Here is a 23,768-nt window from a genome sequence, read left to right on the forward strand (position 1 = left end):
AATGCTTGGTAATAAGCAGTCACGACTTCACTCAGGATCTCACAGTTGGCAACAGAGTTGGAGCCAACCTTTGGTGGAACAGAGGTGTTCAAATCTTTCAGGGGCTCTCTTGAAAAATCCTAAGTATCCCTCTACCTTCAACCCCATCTTTCCACTTTACAAAATGATTCTTGAGGAAAACCGGCATGGAAAGCAGATTTCCATGAAGGCCCAAAACATATGAGGCAAAGGGAGTCCTCTGGTATCCTGCGGTCCCACCAGAGTAGGTGACTACAGATGTAGGCCACGTGCTAGAGAGCAGCAAGGGTCTGGACTTCCCCGGAAGCTATCACTGCAAGAGGCAGCAGGACATGGCTGAGGCTCCCGGCTGCTCTCCATGGAAGAACCCATGAAATCTCACACACACTTAGCATTAAGTCCCCAGATGTACAAATAGCCCAAAACAAAACCACTACATTCAGCTAGGTATCAGTCCAAATTCTTCTAAATCTGAAAAATGATCTAAAACTCTGAAGGGCTTTTCAGACTTGTGCCAAGAACTGAAACTAAGGTGTTCAATTTTTCTCTTTAGTCTACACATCACAAAAGGAAGAAATGACATACCTAAGTTGGAACCCGTTCTTTAATCTTTCTCATCTAGCACATTCCTCTGAAAAGTCTGCTAAGATCTCATAGAGCAGGGCTTTTCAAACTTCTGTAGGAGGCAGTATTCCTTGTATGTTTACTTTAATAAATACACAAAAGGAAAGTTTTCTCCCAAAAGGTTTATTTGTCACATTTAAAGTACAAAATCAAATACACAGATCCAAATATTGAGCCATGTATACATATATATACATAAACCACTTAGACCTACACAACCCATCTGTACATTCTAATATAACCACCAATACTATCTTTTGAGTAAAAAGCATCACCTCTAAAAAAACAAACTTTGTTATTAGTAACACTGCCAAATGTAAATTATTTTCACTTTATCATTTGATAAAGGAGAGAAACAGATATTGCATAGGAATTGGGGAATTTCTAAGTATAAATCCAGTATGTCTACATGGGCTTTTTAAAACATGTTCTATAGGAATAATCAACAGATGAACTTGCCAATCAAAGTCTTTGGGCATATTAACTATAAAAGAAACTTAAGTTATGAGAAAAAAACTTTGTAAGGTTAATTAACTACATTCCAGGGTTTTTATTTTGGTTTTTAATGCAAAGAAAGGACTTTATTTTGTCTAACAGCACAGCATTTCTAGGTCCTATTTTCTATGGAGTTGTAATGAACTTTGGGGGAGATACCTCTATCTGTTAAAAATTAAACTGGTCACTAAAGGAGGTATATGATTTTTAACACTGTGTGGATTATTTTAACCAAAATGCAAGAGCACAGTTATTTAGAAGAAAGGCAGAAATTTTAGGCTTGCTGGATACAGAATATATGCTGTCACTGAACACACAGATGTCCTGCTGATCATGGAGACTAAGTTATAACAGCTTCTTTGTTCTAGGAGGTCATCTACCTCACATGCAGACCACAGGATACTAAGCCTCAGATGCCTAAAAACATCTCCATTCCGGGCACAGAATTTTATCAGTGCTTACTCCCGTAACTGGGAACACATATATACATACAGAGATATGGGTCATTATCAAAGTCAGATTTCTATTAATGGCTTCACAGTAGCAACACAAAATGTACTCAGTGTCACATTTCCATAGGAAAATTTATATTTACACTATACACTTCAGTCTTGAAATGCGGGCCCAAAAAACATTCAATTCTCAATAACCAATGAATTTGCTGAGGGTCCCATACCCTCAAATCACCCTAATTCAGCAGAGCAACAGGCCTTCCTTGGCCGCCAGGCGCTGGCGGTGGACTTTGTCTTGCTGCAGTTCTTCATGATTGGGATGCCACAGTTTCATGATGATCCTTTCAATGTTGAGAGCATATACCGTATGTGTAGGAATGACTTCCCTGTGTACCTGTGATTAGAATATTCGCATGTGTCCAATTACATGTCAGTATATTTATTTTTCCAACATACAAAATTAAGAAGTAAGGGTTATATCAACAAAACACTCACACAAAAGATGCACAAACCTATCAACTATGAGCCAGAGCCTAATGAAGCTCCAACTAGATAACAAGAAAACAAAGAAAGAACAAGCTTCTGAAATAGGAGTAAGGGAACAAAAGGATGTTTTTCCTTTTCTTTTTTTCACGGGGGACATGGGGGCTGGGAGAGGTAAGTTAGGAAGGAGGCCTGGGCCCTGGATTTGAAAAATGAGGGTAGTATTAATCGTTTTAATGACAAACTAAAAACTGAAAACCAAAACCAGGAAGAGGAAAAGCTACTGAATATCTTTGTAAACTCGAAGAAACTCTGCACCTACCCATAAATCTAGGTCAGCCTTAAGGGGCCAAGAGTTACCTGCAAAGCTTCGAACAGGTCATACATGTTGACTGGAGGCACCGATGCGGGGAGAGTGTCCCCAGAGCAGGCCAGCAGGAGCGCGGCTTGCTGCTCCGCGTCGTCCGGGGGCGGGTGAGAAGCTGGGTTCGGTCCAGCACACGGAGCAGAGAAGGCTGGAGGACTGAAAACAAAGCCAGGAACTAGGAAGGAGACAACTGAGCAACTAGAATAGAAATGGGCTTTAATACATCTTATTAAAAATATCTTAAAATGAAAGAGAAACCCAACTACAAACCCAATTATTTTTTAGCTAGCATATACATGAGTAGCCTGTAATTTTAATTTTCAAAGGCAGCCCATCTGTCAGGCCGGAAACAAAATGTACAGCAACTACACTTACACTCCTCTCTCTACAATGTTAAAAATATTTACTAAGCTCAGGATACTGAGCCAAAATGGTCTCCTGCCCTTAAAGTGCTTCTAGTCCAGGGGAAAAAAAAATAGACCTGAATTAAAGGAAAACGAAATTGAAAAACTGACTTGGGAGAGGAAGATAAAATGTAACTGGAGACAACAGGATTGAAAAATAACATGCAAGAAAAGAAGACAGAGCACAGAATAAGCAACAGGCAAAAATGGAGGATGGAGAAAATCCAAATCTTGCCAATTTCCCAAAACAGAACCCAGATATAGTATCAGCAGGGAAGTCAGGCATAATTTTTATGTCCTAACACTGTAGGAGACGACCTATACAACTCTGAAGAACTTCCAGGAGGTAAAACAACAGTGAGGAGATACCTCAGACAAAAGCCCAGGCGGGGTATGAGCGTGGGTATGGGCATCAGACAAAGGCAGCCCTGTTGGGGAAACAAGCAGCCGCCAGCGAGGCAGAAGCCCTCCCGACTGGCCAGTGGGGGAGAGAGGGCAGCTCTGGAGGCCAGGCAGGGTCAGAGACATTGCTCCCAGCATTCAGCCACTAAAAGGAGCGCCCCCTCCCCGCTTTTTTTGGTTTTATTTTTTCTAAAAAAGAATGACAAAAGAGAACAAATACCCCTACACAGATAGGCCTGAATGAGACTGAGAATGGAAATCTTCACATTTGGCAACCTAAATATAAGTAGTGAACCTAATTTAAGACGGTGCTCTTCAAACTGGGCCTTGTGAGCCACGGAAAGGTCTCTGGCCATGAAGGAGGCCCTGGTACAACCCCTCCGCGTGCCGTCAACGCCTCTGCTATGTCCAGCTCTCTTCTCGGCTTTCCCAGCCTTCACGCTTTCCTACCACATCTCCTACCTTCCCTTCCTGTTAGTTCTGCACCCTCATCACTCCCACCAGCCTTCCCAGTTACACTTTTCTCTCTGAACTTGTACCTCCCTGTCATCTCCCTAACCAACCAGATAACTGGCACTCAAAGAAATTCAGTCACTGCAGTTACCACAAGAAAAATTACATCATTGCTTTTTCTTTCCCAAAGCCTTAAAATTTGGACTAAATTATTTGCAGGGAAGGAAGAAAGGAAGGTGGAGGGGTGAAAAGAGACAACACATGGAAGAGAAGAAAGGTAATCCAGGTCATCTCATAAAGTGATGACTCAGGACATTACAAGTCCTGGGAGCCCTCCGTGGAAGGTGGACAGAGGAATCCCAGAGCCTGGGGCCGAGACCGGGTCTGCCAAGAGCAATCTGATGACACTCAGCACAGGCCACTCTCTTGAGCTACAGCTACAGAAGCCACGTAAGGACGTAGAGAAACACCTCCCATCCCTCCTCCCGCCATCAAGATACCCAGCGTTGACCCAACAATCACAGGCCATGCTTCTGACTGAGGGCTGGCCCACTTCTACCACCAGGCAGGTGCTGCCCCTTAGGAGCCATCAAAACGCACCGCCTCAGAGAACCATTCCATTCCACCTCAGAAAATGGGGGGCACTCACATTAAACCACATGTAGCAGCCTCTGCAACGTCACTTCCGGATAAACAGCACCAAATAATTCACTAGTTATCATGCAAGGATGCAACTTAAGAAAATAAAACTGCACTGCTCTCAAAGGTACTTTAGACTTTACAGAAACATAATAACCAATTATTTAACAGGGGTCTAACATGTAATAGTGTAGCAACTAGAAAGAATGGTTGTGAAATCACAAGAAACTTCATATACCTTTCTATTAAGTTGTTGTAAGCTACTACACTATTCTTCAGGTATGGCTGTGGGGTTACATTACTACCAAAGGCATATTTAAAATGACCATCACGTAACCGATAAGCTTTCCTTCTTGACACAACTGATGTCAATATATCTTTAAGGTGATTCTGTAAAAACAAGAAAGAAAAGAAAAATAGCATGAACTCCTGTTTAAAAGCAAATCATAAAACTTCCATTGACCAAAAAATGTTTACTAGCATTTAGTGGATGGAGATACAAGACAGGCTAGCATATGATGGAACCAACTGAAGGTTTACCAAAGAGCCACAGAGCCACACCAGAGTAGGAGGGTATAGGAAAGAGGGAGGTATGCTATTTTTCTTTAGTTCTAGTTAATATGGGCTTGCTCTACATGAAATTTATTTAAAAAGTTATTTATATCTCTAAATTGGCTCCTCTCTCAAAAAAGAATTTTCAGATAGCTTTAAATAGAAGTACAAAAATAAATACATGAAATTTTTAAAAGGAGGCAAACTACCTTGAAATCTGGTTTAAAATAGGAAAAAAGTTTCAAGATCTAAGATTTATTGGTTATAATACCCAATCTACTAAAATCCTTGCATGAAAAGAACGTTGGCTCTCTCAAAAGCCACATATACAGCAGATATATAGGAAATAAGCAAAAAATTAGGTATTTAATATCTCTTTATAAGAGCCAAGTACATAAGAGAGGAATGGAAAATGTCTGTGAAAATAAAGAGACAGAGCTGGTCCCAGTCCACTATTAGTAACAGGGTAGTTTTCAACTATACCAGTAAGATCATCTCATATGATGAGGACTTAATGATATACTCTGTCATTTCCACACACAGAATTCATCCAATGTTTACAACTTCATGATCTATAGCTATTATGATCTTCGAGGTACATGTGAGGAATTGGAGGCCCCAAGTATTGGGAATTACCCAGTATCACCTGGCATACCTGTGCACTATAGAACCCAATATATTCTGTCAAATAACTAAATGAATAAAGTAAATGGATCAAACAGTGTGATGAGGCAAGAATCCCACTGTTTAGGCACGAAATCTAATGCTCTTTAAATGCCGTGCCACAGCAAACATCAGTGATTTTAATCTTTAGGATTCTCAATCTTTTTTTTTTCCCCCTTAAAAACTGTTCCCCTGTTAAATTAAACACCAAGTCAAGCAGAAGTGTTATGCCATAATTAACCTCTCTGAAGAGCTTAGTCTGTTCACTGAAGGCAACTGCCTGGACCATGAGGTGTTTCTCTCCTCAAAAGAAAATAATTTCAGGATGACAATTCTGAGATGGCGACATTTTGGTTCTTTTCTTGCAGTCCCAACTTTCAACAACACACACAAGCTCGTTACATCCAACCTGTAAGATTGTTTCTGCCACCAGCAAACCAACCTCCACCGCATAGACAACCGCTGAGACCGCCTCCTCGGTGACGTTGTCCAACCCGTGCTCGTAAGCAGTCACTATCATCCTCCCTTCAAGCTGACCCCGAGTGGGAAGCATCATTGTGTGGGAACAAAGTTTCAAGTCATCATCATCTTGGGGATCCTTTGCCACAAACTGCTGGGCTCCCGAGAGGGGATTTTGAGGCTGGAATCTATGCTATGGGTAAGAAAACTTTTCAAAATTATTCATCACAGTGGCAAGTAATAAGACAAACAAAAGTAACCAATTTATTGGACTTGAGATCCCACAAATTAATGCCACCAAAGCCATACCACAGGGGTTAAAAAAAAAAGTAACTCATGCACAAATAATCACAGATTCACACCCATTACACAGTAATAATGAAGACATGAATTAAGGGGAATAATGGTAGTATGCACAGTTTATTCTATTCAATTAATACCTTGGTAATCACAGAATATATGGCTCTGTGCTAAAAATTACAATTAGGGGAAAGGAGAAGATATAAAACTATTTTCAAACAAGTCAGAGCATTTTAAGTATACTCGTAAATAAGCAAGTTCTGAAAGTAGAAATATATAGTAATACTCCAATTATGCTCTAAAAAGCCTAGCCAACCAACATGACAGATCTAATAACAGGTATTCCAAGAGAACACCAGACTCTGTAACTACTTTATATCATCTTCTGCTTAAAATCCTCAACACACAATCTCACTAAGACACAGTCATTCTCATTATTTAAAATAGTTTTTCTCAGGGCGCCCGGGTGGCTCAGTTGGTTAAGTGCCTGTCTGACTCCTGATTTCGGTTCAGGTCATGATCTCAGAGTCATGAGATTGAGCCCCAAGTAGGGCTCTGCGCTCAGCAGGCAGTTCGCTTGAGATTCTCTCTCCCTCTGCCCCTCCCCCTGCTTGCAGGAGCGCGCGTGTGCACACACTCTCTCTAAAATAAATAAATCAATCTTAAAAAAAATAAAATAAACCAGTGTTTCTCAATCTTTCCCCACCCATAAAGCCTCTGCCTTCCTCGGGTAGACTCAGATAGCCCATCTGTATTCTCCTTCATCAGTGGGAGATGTGCTGTTGGTAGCGAACATGACCTGTCCCTGTTGGAAGTTTGTATTACAAAAGAAACACTGGCTGTTTTTCCATTTTCCAAGTATAAAACTGTATTGTATAGCAAACATCCCTTTTTAAACCAAGGTATGCCTCTCTGGAGATACTGATGCCCTCCAGATTGAATATGATTGATAGAAAACACAGAGCAAAGGTAGAAACAAATGTTTGTTGATGTTAATCAATAAACCTATCAACAACCAGTCAAATCTATAAAAGGAATACTTTTGAGAAACTTCCTTCCCCAAATACAAACAAAAAAGCAAGTTATTCTAAAATGTTTACAAATTTTATAGCCAAACGCCTTCATGACTTCTCTGCTGATCCCCAAAGGCTCAGGGCCTAGCTGGGCATCACCAGGATCCTACCAGAGGCCTCCAGGCATGCCGGAGCCATGGAACAGAAGTCTTCAATGTAAGAAACATTCATTCCAGAAAAATATTTAAGAGGAGAAAGAATACAGGCATACTTTTTGAATCACTAAAAAATCATTAGGTACTAACGAAAACATTAATATTTATGTAATAACAAACTAGAATTATAAAAATTCAGACACTTGGGACTCACAGTCTTTGAAACTCTCATCAACTTCAAATACAGTAACATTTTTCCTCCTTGAATCATGCCCTTTTTTTCAACTCTACTACCAGTATTTTAAGATTTATTTAAAAACTAAAGCCAGTTTCATCACACCAGCATTTAAATCAGTTGTTATCAAGATCTATTGAGTAACAACCTACATCAAATTTCTGACGAACAGAAGAAAGCTTTTTCTTCCCCTTTGGTTTTCCAGGTTTAGCTGCAGAACCCCCCGTCCAGGGCAAAGATCCAGCACCCTCTGTGAGAGAGAAAAATCATAACCATAAGAGAAAATAATGACAGTTGTCAACTGCCAAGTTTGTTTTCATTTTGGGCTAAAAAAGTACGGAATGCTCAAGTAATGAAAATAAATAATAAATGCTTAAATTCAGATCTTCTCTTTCTACTTTCTAAACAAAATTATGAATCCTCTCAAATCACATTTTTTTCAGCTGTTAACAAAATTATTCCTTTATAAAGACAAATTTGTTTTCCATATTTTAATTAATGTTGATTGGGTGCTTTGTTTGCTTATGAGTAGCAGTAGTATCAAAAAAGTAGGACAGAATTTTCTAGTTCAAAATGGCAAACAGGGCACATGAATTTATCTCCTCTCTCTTCCAAGACCCCACTAAAAATGATAATAGTGGAAAGTAAACAGCACATATCCACAATGGTGACAAAAAGGAAGATGAGTGAAACAAGATGAGATCTCAACAAATTTCAACAATGCGCTAAAAAGGTGCTGAATTACAAGCAGACACATGGAAGCCGTAACCCAGCAGAACCTAGGCTAGGTAAGGTTGGGAAATGCAGAAACCAGTCAACCTGTGTAGCAGAAATCCACAAAAAATCTGGATTTGGAGAAGGTAAGTACAGTGGAAACCAGAGAGGGATCACTAAAGCTAAAAACAAGATTAATGGAAGGGCTATATCAAAAATCATCTACACAAACCCCTTCCCTCACCACTAGCAGTGGGCTCAGTACAAAATAAAAATGCAGGGTCCTTTGTTCAAATATTTACAATTTTAAAACAACCACAGTAGAGCCCTAAGCCAAGTATGGGGTCCTTCGGAGTTCATGGGCAGTTCATAGGCCGCGAAGCCAGCCCTGCTCACGTCCATACATAGTGCAGTATTTATAACAGCAGGGGGAAGGGGGAGAGGGGGCAAGAGAATGAAGACTCTCCTCTAGTTAAACTGAACAAAATTTCTGGGATTTACTAAGGTAGTTGGTAGGGATGTTGGCACCCTAGAGCACAACTCTCTGCGTGCTGGCATTTGAGAGACACCAGTTTAGCTGGCCTCCCGTCAGCTCACTCGAAAACAAAATCCCCAGGCATTGTATGCTTCATCCTTAAACATGAATCAGCAGACATTTGACGATAATCTGTAACATGATCAGAAAGACCAAGCTAAACAAACAGAAAATAGAGGTCCCAGATTAAAGAATTCAGGCAACAAAAAGGACCTCAAATAATTTCTAACTGGTATCTTCAGAGAAGTTTGAAAAGATGTATATCCATAAAACAAAAAGAAGATATTATAAAAATTGCTGAATTAAAGAATGCATTGGCAGGGGGTGGGGGGGGGCTGGGTGGCTCAGTCGGTTAAGCGTCTGCCTTCAGCTCAGGTCATGATCCCAGGGTCCTGGGACTGAGTCCCACATCAGGCTCCCTGCTCAGCTGGGAGTCTGCTTCTCCCTTTCCCTCTCCTTCTGCTGCTCCCCCTGCTTGTACTCTCTCTCTCCTTCAAATAAATAAATAAAATATTAATTAAAAAAGAATGCATTGGACAGAAAGATTGAAAGAGTTGAGGAAATCTCACAAACACAAAGCATTAAGACAGATGTCTAAAATCAGTAAATCCAGAAAGAGATTTAAGCTCCAGTGAGGAGCTATCAAAGTCCCACCAGAAGAACAAGAAACAAAGTAGTTGTCTTTGAGAACAAGTCTAGGAGTGGGAAGAAACTTTTCATTATCAGACCTTCTGTATCATTTCTTTCTAACCCTGAGTGTATGTATATATAGTTTAAAGAAAAAAAAAAAAATCAAAGTAATCCAAGCTCATTACAGTACACTTGAAAAAATTACCCCCAAAACTTTTATAAGACAGAAAAAAAAAACACCACTCATCATCTAAGCAATGACATTATTTCCATCTTGATGTTTTTTGAAGAATGAGTTTTTAAAGCTTTAAAAAAAATACTCCAAGTTTGTCAGTTAAAAAAAGGGCTGTTTGGACACTTATCATGATGAGCACTGAGTACTGTACAGAAGTGTGGAATCACTATATTGTACACCGGACACTAATGTAACACTGCATGTAAACTAGACAGGAGTTAGAAGGGGCGGGGGGAGAAGTGCTTGGGAAGTCAAGTTCCTCCTCCCCACCTCGTCAAATGTCTCACTGATGAGGTCAGCCAATCGCAGAAGGTTCCCAGAGAAACCGACTCGTGCTGGATGGCCTGGCTGTTGGGTGTTCACATTCCAAGCGAGGAGGCAGAGCACAGTGAGGAAGGACTGACTGACAACAAGGACAGTTTTCCAGCGGCAGGCAGATTTCAGTGGGAATCCAACACTTCCACTTACTGGCTGGATAAGGTGTCAGTTAAGTTTTGCTTTCATTTCTTTTTGTCTTCTCTGAAGTTTGTTTCCTAGTCCATACAAAAAGAGGCTAACCCCTACCCTAAAGAATTGTTGCGAAGTTTAAAAAGAGCGCACAGTGTCTGTTGCACTGCGGTCACTCGATCAATATTATTAAAATCATCCTTCCTGCCTAGCTTAGAACAACAGAAAACCCATCCCTAAGTATTATACATACAAAGAACTATTTCTCTATTTCACTTTTAATAGAAATCATCTCTTTGTTGCCAGCAACTATTAATTTCATTCTGAGGAAATATATTCTGGGTGTCGGACAGAGAAATAACCTCTCAAATTCCAAAAGTTTCATCATTTATTTTAAAATCACCACTAACAAACATTCCTGAATATCAAAGGCTTTATTTAGTTAGAATCAGCCACTTAACATTTACTAACACCACTTCGTATTTGTTCGGCACTTTTTAATTTCAAGGGCACTTTTTCACATGTTCTTTCGTCCGCTTTTTTATATCTATCTATAGGGCAAATGTTACTGTATTTTATAAATGTGAAAGCTAAGAACACCCAATAATTAACTATACCACCTAAGCTAGTGGCAAAACCTAAACTTGAACCTAAGTCTCTTGACTCCTATCAACCAGGGTTTTTACTCCCAATCATACCACTTACCTTTTGCACATATGCCCCTTTAGAATATACCTACGTAAAAAGCAAGGTCTAGTTCTCACAATGTTGGCTTTCCTGATCAAATTACATTTTACACAAAGGAGTGGACCATCTTTCCGATCTCACTAGCTGAAGTCCACCTCTATCTAAAGAAAACACAACATCAGAAATCTGACACATGTAACAATGTACAGCAAGGGGCAGTGTGGGGTAAGGGAAGCAGCCCCTACGAACCCCACTCTCCATAAACAAATGCTCACTGTTCACCACTCTACACCAACGACAACTTCTTGGAGTGTGCAGGACTTGGACTTGAGGAGATTGTGTCTGAATTCTTTATCACACAGTAGAGCTTAGCAGAGAGAAACAACAGAAAATACTAGTAGTCACTTCTACATAAAGATGACCGTCACAATCACCATGGGTCCTTTAAAAACAAAAATATTCAACTTAATTTACAGCAGGAGGTACCTATAAATCCAAGTTTTTAACAAGAGCTCAGGACAAGTTTAATTGTAAGGCAAATTTTTAATGTATTTCTTTATTTTTGACTACTTGATTAAAATAAGATGGTTGAAAGAAGTGACTTGCACCACTTAAGCTCCAAAAAATTAGGGGCAAAGCAGTCACTGTTTCTCTCTATACCTATCCAGGGTGAAGTGGCAGAATTAGCTTCTACCTACCTCCCCCACAAGCTGCAGCTCTAACCTTCCAGGTGCTACTATCTTACTTGAGAATACAGGTGAAAGTCCAGGTTTTCACCATGTGGTTGCCCCTCCACCGAATCCTACCTCACCTTCCCTCTATTGTGGAAACTCTCTCCTAACACCGGCTGCCTCAGCTTCTCCATCCTGACCGCCCACCCTCTTCCTCACTCGTCTTTCATTTAAGTAACTGAAAATCAAGCTGAGTGAACAGTGAAGACCAAAAGTCAATATAAGCGCAGGGAAATCACCTGCACAAAGGTTCTATAAAACAATCTGTACCTACATAATAAATGTTTTCTTCTGAGCAGTTCAAAGACCATTTCATTTGCAAACAACAGATGTGTCTGTTAAAGGAAGCTAAAGCCCAGTGCTCCATGGCTTTGCTAACTGACATCCCTGGAAATATTTCCACTCCCTTACCTGGTGTAGACACCAAAATCTGACAACGCGTAAGAATAGCCAGGAGGAAATCGTTGTGAGAATGGACTGAAAAAGGGAAGATTGTCACAAATCAAATACAAAATATTTAAAACATAAGGAAACCATTATTTGACTTTGGATTATCCCCTATCCTGCCATTCTTTACACTTTAAATATCCATATTATTAAAGTAATCTTACACACCACTAAAAACCCAATTTTATTTTTTTAAGTGAGAAGACTACAAAATGTATTGCAATTACTTATTTGCCATTTATTCAAATCTGGGAAAACTTCAGAACAGTAAAATAACTCCCCAGATAATTATTTTACCATTATCCTGTGTGAGAAGTCTATGAGCTTCAAGGTCAAACTCTTCTTTGCTGATCTTCTGCTTGAACCACAACTTTAAGTTAGCCCAGTATCTGCAAAGGCAGAGGCAGTATTAAGAACCAAGGGGTCTGCTTCTTTCCCAAATTCACCTTACCTGCTCCAAAACCCAGGGAAGGAAATTTTGCATTCCCTACTGAATAACGAGCTGAGTTGTGCTCCTCCCCCCAAATTCATATGTTGAAGCCCTAGCCCCCCCAGCACCCAGGAAGTGACTGTATTTGGACACAAAGCCTTTAAAGAGGTAATTAAATTAAAATGGCGTCTTCAGGATGGGCCCTAGGCCCATGTGATGGGTATCCTTGTAAGAAGAGATTAGGACGGACACACACACACACCAGACAGTGGCCAGAGATTAGGAGACACACACACACACACACACACACACACACACACGACAGTGGCCATCTACCTGCTAAAGGGAGAGGTCTCAGAAAAAAACAACCCTGAAAGGGCGCCTGGGTGGCTCAGTTGGTTAAGCGACTGCCTTCGGCTCAGGTCATGATCCTGGAGTCCCGGGATCGAGGCCCGCATCGGGCTCCCTGCTCGGCAGGGAGTCTGCTTCTCCCTCTGACCCTCCCCCCTCTCCTGTGCTCTCTCTCATTCTCTCTCTCTCAAATAAATAAATAAAATCTTTAAAAAAAAAAAAAAAAAACAAAAAAAAACAACCCAGATGACACCTTGATGTCAGACTTCAGCCTCCAGAACGATGAGAAAACAAATTTCTGTTGTTTAAGCCACCCCATCTGTGGTATTTTGTTATGGCAGCCTTGAAAACCAATACCCCTAGGAATCAGAATACCAACAGAAGGAGAAGGAAGAAAAGTTTTTCCCAAAAGGGACTGACAGGTAGGCCCATAATTGGGCTCATGAATCAATCAGTCAAAAGCCACAGCTGTACCTTTCCTTCCTCTCTGTTAACTTTCTAAAAGACCTACCCTCCAGAATCCTACATTTAAGATTTATATTTTAAAAGTATTATTATTAAAAGTATTAACTTTTAAATATTAATTTCAAATACACTAATTTTCTAATTATTAACTATAGTTAATAATACTGTATTGTATATTTGGAAGTTGCTGAGAGATCTTAAAAGTTCATAAGAAAAAAACTTCGTAGTATCATGACAGTTTTAACTCCTTACTGTGATGATCATTTTGCAATATATTTAGAATACTTGTTATATACCTGAAACTAATATAATGTTATATGTCAATCATTCCCCAATAAGAAAAAATTATATTTTAAAAGGTGTATGTGTTTTATGGGTTTGGAAGTGGTCATTAATACTGATCCTGGTAACCTCCTTCCTTTCAAATGAACTCAAGTTTTAATCTAACTGGCTGAAGTATTGAGTACATAAACACCTCACCACAAAGAAAATACCTGTGGATATGAGAAACTTAGTGGTTTTTAAAGTGAAAACCAACCACTAATCATAAAAGGTACCAGTTAACTAGCAGGAAAAAAAAAAAAAAAAGATTGACCCTTTATACCTTAATATTAGAAATAGGAGCAAAATACGGCTTTTCACATCCACAGCCTTTGATTCTGTGTTTAAGGAAGCTGCTCCCTGCTCATGAAACAGAATTAAAAATTACTCAGTCCAGGTCTTACAATCACTTTCAATTCACACTTAGCTACTTTCTGATGCTCACTTGAGTTCCTGACAGAAAAGAAAAAAAAAAGATGGTTTAATGCTCTCACTGCCTTATTATACCCATGGCAGGGCTTCTCCTGAACACAGATTAGCTTCAAGTCATCTTAGTATGTGTCTCTGTATCTAACCGGCCATGTATGCATGTAACCGCATGCAAAGCTTTGGGTTCACATGCATTCTTTTTTTCCAGGAGAAAACTATAAGCTTTAAGGGAGTCAAAGTTGCCCAAGACCCATTTCACTCAACAGCAAAGTATGTTTAGTTTTAGAGTTTGGCACCACTTTTCACCTGATACTCCTACACTCGTTAGTCAATAACTTCCCAACAATGGACACTTAAATGCTTTTTTTTTTTAAAGACAGGAACAATTATGAAATGAAATAAAGCTCCACAGAAAAAACAAGTCTTTTCCAAGCCCATTCTATCCAACAAAAGATAGTAACAGGGGACAAATTTCGTTACTTAAAAGCCCCGTGTCACTATTTTACAAGAAAGATGCAAATGTATTTGTATTTTGAGTGTGAACTTGTAAGTAAAACAAGGCTCCATCAGGAAGCTCTACCAACATGATACTACCTATCTTCTCCAATGGCAAACTTTCTACCCCAAATAGCGAGCATCCCTTCCAAGATTTGGAAGACCTGCTCCCCAATCCTGGTCTCTGTGTTACCTTGCTGTATAGCTATGAACAAATAACTGTTTTCCTCAACAGTTGGGGAAAAAATTAGTCAACCTCTACGAAGGTGAGGATGATGGAAGAGAAATGTAAGTGGGTCAGACTAGGAAGCACTGAAGATACTTAGAGAAAACTAAATAACGTGATCAAGTCACCAAAAAATCCAACACCTCTCTGAACAGGACACTCTCCTGGGTACCACACAAAGTGAGTACACTAGCAAAGGCCATGTCCTTCTAGAAGCTGATGTGGGCATGCAACCTGACGTAAAGGCACTTGGACCACTAGATAAATAGAAAACAACTCTTCTCTGGGTTCCTTATACACTCTCTCTGTTCTACCTACCACCAAGGACCATGTTTGAATAGCCAAGTTATATAAACCAAAGCAACCTACTCATGGAAGAAATATGAGAAAATACTGTATAGCAATATTATAGAGTGTTCAACCAAGAGACACTTTTTAAGGAGCAGGGGGAAAAGACAGTGAGAGAATGGAAAAATACAGAACACTGTGCCATTAACTATTCCTGGCACCGAAGCATATTTTGATTGCATTGTTAGTGGAGATTCACGCTACAGATGCACCAACTTCAGCTTTAGCACCTATATTTGACCAACATCTGATAACCAGCATTGGCCTTTAAAGACCAAATAGGAAATACTAACTTCAAATTTCTGGCAACCCTGTGTGATATGTGTGGGATCACAGAAGTCACCATCACATCTAATCAGTAAATCACACACAGCCAGGTCTTGCAAATTTATTAGAGTATGGAAATACTTTCAAATACTTTAAGCATCCTAGACATAACAGTAAAAAGTCAATTGTGCTTAAAAATGTAAATTTTAGCAGTGTTACAAAAGTAACAAAGTATAGTATTTAATGAATTGTGAAAACTGTTAATTTTACCTATTAAAATAATTAATTTTCAATTAATTAAGCAAAGAAATTGACAGTAAACATGAATATTAAAATGTAATTTTAGGTAGAATACTTTATCTTTGGGAGTCAATAAATGTTCAGAAAAATTAAATAATGATGCCAAAATAATAGATTAGATTTTAATGCTAGTGTCTGTAGAAGTTTAACGTTCATAATATTAAAATAATCTTTAAGAATTATATTTTGTTTGGGGCGCCAGGGTGGCATAGTTGGTTAAGTGTTAGACTCTTGATTTCGGCTCAGGTCATGATCTCAGGGTGAGACTGAGCCCCAGGACAGGATCGGGATCAGTGTTCAGGCACGGAGTCCGCTTAGCATTCTCTCTCCCCCTCCAGCTCTTGCTCTCTCTCTCTCTCTCAAATAAACAAATACATCTTTAAAAAAATTATATTTTGTTTCTGGTTATTCTGTTTAGGCCATGAGTGTTTCAAAAAGTCTTACATGGGAATTCTGCATACCTTGCCAGGATAAAAAGCAGAATGTCAACTCCACCACCTCAAAACTTCACATAAAGGAAAAATTCCAAAATGATGTATGACATCCAAGTAACTTCAATCTAGTTATAGCAAAGAATATAAAGAAAAAAGAGAAGAAGAAAGTGTCCCCCAAATGCCTTGCTCCTCCAGCAACATTTTTGAGTGACCATCTACTGTGTAATGCAAATGTGTGGAATATCACAGAAGCCACCTAGCAGCAACAACGCAGGCATTACAATTTTAAACATTTAAAATTTGCTTCCTATATTTTTAAAAAATAAAATTGTAATAACGATTCATGTTCTGAAAACTTCCAAACTCGTCCTTGTACTTCAGAAATACATTATTCGGCTTCGGCCTTGGCTGAATATTGTTCGTACATCCCGCCATTCAGCATGTGCCCTGCCTGCGTACTCGGTCCCCCGCTCTAGCCCAGGTCTGGCTGGGTGCAGGTTCCTTTGGAACCCCTTGTAAGGTTTCAGTGCCAGGAATCAGGCACGAGAGGCCTAGCGACTCTTGGAAGAGTTCATAACCTCTCTGGATCTCAGTCTTCACATCCATCAAACGGGAGCAACAACTGTACCTACCTCACATCTCTGTTGTGAGGCTTAGATGAGACAGTACATTTAGAGCGCTTAAAAGGTGTTCAAATAACGTCCGCTACTGAGATCATCACTGTAAGCGCAGTGGTGCTCGGCACGTTACCGGAGGGTCTGTCCGCCTTCCGAAATTGCTGTCAGTGCTCTACAGCGCAGGGTCTACACTTCCCCCGACCTCAATAAGCTTCCGCCTCCAGGAAGCCCTCCAGGGGCGGGCCGCCCCGCGCGGTGCCCGCTCCAGCCGGGGCGCGTCGGGCTCCCGGTCACTCGGCCCGGGGCAGGCCTCACGCGTCCCGAACTCAGCGCAGGGGCCCGCAACCGTTCAGTAGGCCCTTGGGCGTGGAATGCGCCTCTCCCGCCCCACCCCGGGCAGAGAGTCCCGGGCGAAGGCGCCCGCCCGAGCCCCGAGGGAGCCAGGGAGGCCCGGCCCCTCCAGCTGGGCGAGTACGGGTTGCACGCCCGGCTCTGGCCCGAGAAACCCGGAGGCCCCGCCGCCCGCGACGCGAGGCACCACAGGCCTCGGGGCGGCGAGGGGTGTCTCCAGGGCGGGTCGGCAGCCCGAAGCCAGGGGAGCACCGGCGCGGAGACCTGGAGGCTGCGCCAGAACAGCTCTTACTGTTTCACGTTGTCCCCCAGGGCCTCGCTCAGGTTCTTCTTGGCCGCCTCCAGCTCGCTCACAAAGGTCGCCATTGCTCCCCACGTCTCAGCCCGACCGCAGACGGCTCTGCCACAGTGACCAACAACCGAAAAACCAATTCGGCGAGAGTCGGCGCTGGAGGCTCGGTCGGCTCCGGTCTGTCCCGCCCCCAGTCGCTCAGAAGACGTTTATTTGGTTTTCGGCTCCGCCCGCCTTCCTGAAGAGAAAGTGAGGAGGCAAATTCGCTGTTTTCTCAGTCGTACTCCTCCCGCCCCTTCGAGTCACGTGATTCGTTTCGTAGGGCCCTCCCGCGCCCAACTTAAACCCGAGGCCAAACTGGCCTGCAGCGACGCCTGCAGGGCGGGTGCTTCCAAGCTCTTTCAGTCTGTTACCTGCTGGGCAAATTCCAAATCCGGCCTTTCACCTAGATGAGTATCTTCCCCCGCAGACCAAGAAGTAAATACTGTTATCAGTTTGGTTCTCTTTCGTTGCCTTAATTTTCGCCAAGCACTAATCATGTACTATGCCACTTAATAGATTCGTCTCGTTAATTTTCTGCCTCCTCCAGCTAAAATGTAAGTTCTATGGAAACGGGTTGTGTGTTTTAGTCACTGTTTCCCCCCCAGTTCCTAGAGCAATGCTTGGCCCATACTGGGCTCTCAGTAAATATTTGCTGAGTGAATGAAGTAATCGTGAAAAATAAGGAAAATACACAGAAGGATTAAAAAAAGAAAGAAAGAAAGAAAAAGTGTTTTACCACCACCTCCGGACAAATTTTTAACTGAGATTTCTCCCCCGCCTGCCACACTCCCCATAATTTGTAATCATGCTTTATCTTCAGTTGTGCATCTTGGTGGGTTTTTTAAAGCTTGATATAATAATATAAATATTTTCCTCTGGTATTATAGTGTCTTTATAGTCATTTTAATGACAGCTTTTTAAATACCCCACAGATAAAATGTACACAATAACTTGTTTCCTAACTGTTAGCCTGATTGGTTCCATTTTTTTTTCTCTATTAAAAGCAATACTGTAATAAACTTTATGCATAAAGCTTTTCTTCATTTTGGATTATTACTTTAGGATGGAGTCCCACAAATAGAATTACTGGTTTAAATTATAAGAATATTTATAAGAGGGCGCCTGGGTGGCTCAGTTGGTTAAGCGACTGCCTTCGGCTCAGGTCATGATCCTGGAGTCCCTGGATCGAGTCCCGCATCGGGCTCCCTGCTCTGCAGGGAGCCTGCTTCTCCCTCTGACCCTCCCCCTTCTCATGTGCTCTCTCTCTCATTCTCTCTGTCTCAAATAAATAAATAAAATCTTTAAAAAAAAAAAAAAAAAAAAAAGAATATTTATAAGAATCTTGGTGTATATTGTCAAATTGTTTCCCAAAGGTTGAAAATAATCCTAATTGCTCTGAAATCTTGTGTAATTTCTCTACAGAGGCCTCTTCAAGCTGCTTCATTTGTTCAGCGAATAGACAGCTACTATTATGTGCAGGGAACTCTTGTGTGCTGGATTTACAAAGATGAACAAGGCAGGTAAAGTCTTCCTATCTGTGTCATAAAACTCCAGAGAAATCTTGACTTTTTAAAAAGTAGTTTTTCACTTCTGCTTTTTCATGGCTCCCCACTGTAGACAGAAAGAAAGAAAGTCAACCACCAAGTAGGCTAGTAAATGCTTTATTCATTGTCTTACTGAGGACTATAGCCCCTCAACAGTCTTTCAAATTGCTCTAAAGAACTGCTCTGAAGCTTGTTATATATTATGTATACAAATTATGTATATAAAATTATTATATGTACATAAGGGGAAAGGGGTACATGTGCTTGCAAGCAGATCTCCAAATACTTGTGCGTCACAAGGTATAATTTTTTAGAGTTCTAAAAATGAAGGTTTACTGATTTCCACACAGATGTGAGAAAGACCCTTAAGTCATCTTAATACATTATGTTTCTATCATGTCTGATTGTTCAAAAATATTGTTTGAATGCCTCTATTTAACTGGTTTTCCAGTTCTTCTTGTTCTTGATTTCTCCTTGAGGTCACTTGAGATGGTCACAGAAGGTTGACATCAGTCACCTACTGCAGTTTTAGTAAATGCCATTGAGTATTGAACAAATTTTAGACTCTTCAATCTGGCCTTCAAATTTTCTTATGACCTGGACTCTGCCTATCTGTCCAACTCACACACATCCTGGCCTGTCCCCATCACCCCTTAGAATGTAATTTGCATTCCAGTTATTTGACTTTCTATAACAAACCACATGATTTACACATATCTTGATGTGTACATACCCTTTACACATATCTCCCCCTCTGCTGGTTTTGAGACCTATGGGTGGCTACCTACATTCTTCACAGGCAGGTTCAAACAAGTATAAGAACCTGTTAAAGGGCCAATTCAACAGCACTAGGAAAGGGCACAAGGAAATGTTTAGGTATATCTTCCAGGAACAGTCCTTGTTTCTCATCTCTATCACTAGCTATCCACTAAGAAGAATATGACTCTTATCACATCACATCTGTGCATGATAACACCTGAAATGCTTTACATCTAGTTCAATTAAATATTTCTTTTTCTCTCATCACTTTGTACACCTATTAGCACCAATTTCAGTATAATTGTTCAATGTCCATTTAAACTGTAGCATTAGACAATATAACATACACAGAAGTCTGACCAAACAATGTACTTAATAGAAATAAATATCAAAAACATTTGTAATTTCACAGATGTCCATTGACAGATGAATGGATAAAGAAGATATGGCATATTATATATATACATATATACGTATATATATGGCATGTTATATATATACATTTATATGTATATATATAATATGACCCAAGCTGAAGGCAGACGCTTAATGACTGAGCCACCCAGTCGCCCCTGGTAATTTACTTTAAAGAAACTAATTCTAAATCTTCTTTTAGTGATAGCAATAGTTACACAATGCATCACACATACAGACAACTATTAAATAGCTTCAGAGAATGTAAGTTAAAGTAGTTCATAAAGTGTAAAGAATTCTACAAATATTACTTTAGTTTTTAAAAATCTATTTTTTGGACTCTCCCATAGCACTTTTCTCTTCCCCAGTTGCAGGCTAGTTTTAGGGTAACTAGTAAAGTTAACTCAATAGGATATTGGGAACAAACAATATAAAATAAGAGTTTCTATTAGTTACATTATCCATATCTTTTTTCCACTTAATTAAAATGAAGTTAAAGGTTGATAGTATTTATACATTGCCTGTTTTTATGCAACTTCTTTCAATATGCAATGACATAATCATAAATATCTGATATAAATATAAATATAACTGTGTACAAATACAGTACAAAGGAGAGCCCCACAAAAAGCTTATTTTCATACCAATTTTCTTTAGGTATCTATGAAAGCTTGCCCTCTGCTTGCTTAATTCTTCCCCATTCTGTATTTTATAAAGCATCAAATTTTTGGCAGTAGGATTTGATGTTGATGGAGTTGTGAGATGTCTCAGCTCTGGAAATCATGGTATTGTTGCTATTATTGTTCACAGATACCATATTTAGGATTTTTAGATCTATTCATAAACCACGGACTCCCTCTTTACAAATACTTGTTGATTGGCTTTCTTACTCCAGTCATTAACATTTGCTCATTAACCTTCTTCCCCGAGCACTGCCACCAAATGTGTGAGCTGTTGTTCCAATACAGACATCAGCAGCTCTGCTTTACTGAAAGGACTCGTATGGTTCAGCCTTAAAGTATTATTGATAATATTTTTAGTCACTCTGTTGAATTAGCCATTATAACATTCACTGTAATTTGTAATACTTATTATGTGGTACACTATGCTACATGTGGTGTATAATATGTATATTATACACAATGATACCCAGTGGCGCACACTCACCATATATGTCTGTCAGAATAAAATATTCTAGAAAATTCTATATAATGGTCTTCCTAACCTATATCTATATTGAGGTACAGATTTTAATATAGTTAAAGGTCATAGACTAGAATATATTAGGTCCCAGTTAAATTTATGGCTGAAAACAATTAGACATGTCACCCTGACACCACATATATTTATTTTATGTCTGCCAGAAGGAGGTGAAGAGGCTCTTAATCTTTTTTTTTTTTTTTTTTTTTATGCCATGGACTTCACTGGCAGTCTGGAAAAGCCTTTGCAGCCCTTCTCAGAATAATCTTTCTAAATGCATAAACTACACAGGGTTACATTTTAAACAGTTTTATTGGAACTGTTCTATCCTTGAGTCCCAGATTAAAACCCTCTGAAGCTTTACAGATACTTAATTTGCTCAGGCTGCTATGACAAAATATCACAGACTAGGTGGTTTAAACAACAGAAATTTATTTTCTCACAGTTCTGGAAGCTAGAAGTCATGATTAAGGTGCCAGCAAATTTGGTTTCTTGTGAGGGCTCTGTTCCTGGCTTGTAGATGGCCACCATCTTTCTGTATCATCATAAGGCCTTCTTCAGTGAGTGTGTGTGTGTGTGTGTGTGTGTGTGTGTGTAGGGAGAGAGAGAGGGAGAGAGCACAAGCATGGGAGCTTTCTGGTGTCTCTGCTTGTAAGGACACTAATCCTATTGGGTCAGGGCCCCACCCTTATGACCGCCCTTCACCTTAATTACCTCCTTAGAGGCTCCATCTCCAAACACAGTCACCCTGGGAGTTAGGGCTTCAAAATACGAATCTGAGGGGGGATGCAAATATCCATGCCAAAACAGTACTACAGGAAGTGAACAATAGTTTTCCATTCTCTTTCTTGGAAGTTCTTGGAGATTAAAGTTCTAGGACTCTGAGAAACAGAAAACATCTAGGGATTCTAGTAAATGAAAGACACCTAAGCAACCCTAAGAATACTGAAAAGTAAACACTGTTTTTACATATATTTTGATACTATCATGGTTGACTTGATCAAAGCATTTTTGCTGGAGTTAGTCTCAGAATAGTCTCAGAAGTGAAGGGATAGAAGGAAGAAGCATGATCTGTGACATAGATGGACAATAATTAAGAGCCAGTCAACTAACTGTACAATACTTATACATTATAAAATGTAAATAACTCTACAAACATTACCTACTCTAGTTTTTAAAATCTATTTTTAAAATTATCCTGTAACAGTTTTCCTTCCCCCAGTTAGGGGAGTGTGAGTAAAAATATAAGTATTGTAAAAGACTGAAAGAAGATTTAGAACTAGGACAATCAGAGAGCCGTTCTGTAGCTCAGTTGGTAGAGCAGAGGACTGTAGGTGGTGATGGCTCGAGGTAGGACAATCAACTGAGAAGAGAGGCCCAATAGAGTTTATTATTCAGCTAAAAGGGCAGAATAGGGGGCAGACCTGGACCACAGATTAGCTTCTGAGGACAGAGAGGCAGCCAACCTTGGGCACAGCCCCTTAGGTCTCCCCAGGACATTTCTGTGCCTTGAAGGGAATCTCAGAAGCAGCTCTTCATTCTTTTGCCCTTTCTCACTCTGACAGCCTGACAGCAAGACCCCTTGGTTTTGTTTCTGTGATGATAGTAAGAACACTACAGACAGACTGTAATGAGACAGCAGATGGCTCAAAGAGCTCCTATTAGGGATGAAGTTAATTTGGGCATATCAGTGGTGTTTGTGGGACCATCCTTTAAACTTTCTAAAACACAAATTATTAAACTGCATATGTTGGAAAACCACCCCTTCAAACCTTGTCAGCGGCTAGCCAAACTGAAATTTGGAAAACGTGGCTGAAGCCTTTGGCCACCCCTCAGAATGCGGATAAGAGCTTCTCCGGGTGGTAAAAAATATTTTTGTGTAGTGATGGAGGTCAAACATTAGAGAGATCTTTGGCACTGGGGCCACTTGGGGAGATTCCAAACTGACACATTGGCATGGATTTGCTCATGACATCCAGCCTATGCTGGACGGAGACCAGACTATACACCTCACCCTCTGGAAAGAGGGACAGCCTCAAGGGCTGACCCAGAAAGATGAATTGTCGTCTGCAGTTGCCCTGAAAAGCCTGACCCTAGGAAAGGAACTTGATAAGTAAATTTTTGGAAGATTTGGCCAGTGCTTATTGTTTGAAATCCAGGAGGTGATTTGCTGCCCCGAGTTCTAGCGGCAATCCCATCCACCTGCTGGAGTCCTGAGTCCACTCTCTGTGGGAAACCGTAAGCCTGCTGGGAGTCAGTGCTTCCTCCAAAGTCAGGAGCTTAGGCTTGCATACCTTTTCTTAGCTTCATGCCTAATTTCTTTAAAAATTTTTGTTGCTTTTG

The 23,768-nt window shown here is 40.3% G+C and overlaps 1 protein-coding gene across 1 annotated transcript; it reads right to left on the reverse strand.

Moving 5' to 3' along the window:
- Positions 1 to 688: 688 nt before the first annotated feature.
- On the reverse strand, positions 689 to 17,759 carry TADA1 (transcriptional adaptor 1). Its single transcript, XM_032389339.1, has 8 exons — positions 17,467 to 17,759; positions 12,438 to 12,529; positions 12,105 to 12,170; positions 7,867 to 7,964; positions 5,995 to 6,204; positions 4,576 to 4,727; positions 2,433 to 2,595; positions 689 to 1,983 (listed from the first exon to the last, which is right to left on the reverse strand). Exons 1-8 carry the CDS (start codon positions 17,538 to 17,540, stop codon positions 1,831 to 1,833), a joined length of 1,008 nt encoding a protein of 335 aa, XP_032245230.1. The 5' UTR covers positions 17,541 to 17,759; the 3' UTR covers positions 689 to 1,830.
- Between the last annotated feature and the right edge of the window lie 6,009 nt (positions 17,760 to 23,768).

This window comes from Phoca vitulina, unplaced genomic scaffold (assembly GCF_004348235.1).
Source record: "Phoca vitulina isolate PV1807 unplaced genomic scaffold, GSC_HSeal_1.0 scaffold54, whole genome shotgun sequence".
Taxonomy (NCBI): domain Eukaryota; kingdom Metazoa; phylum Chordata; class Mammalia; order Carnivora; family Phocidae; genus Phoca; species Phoca vitulina.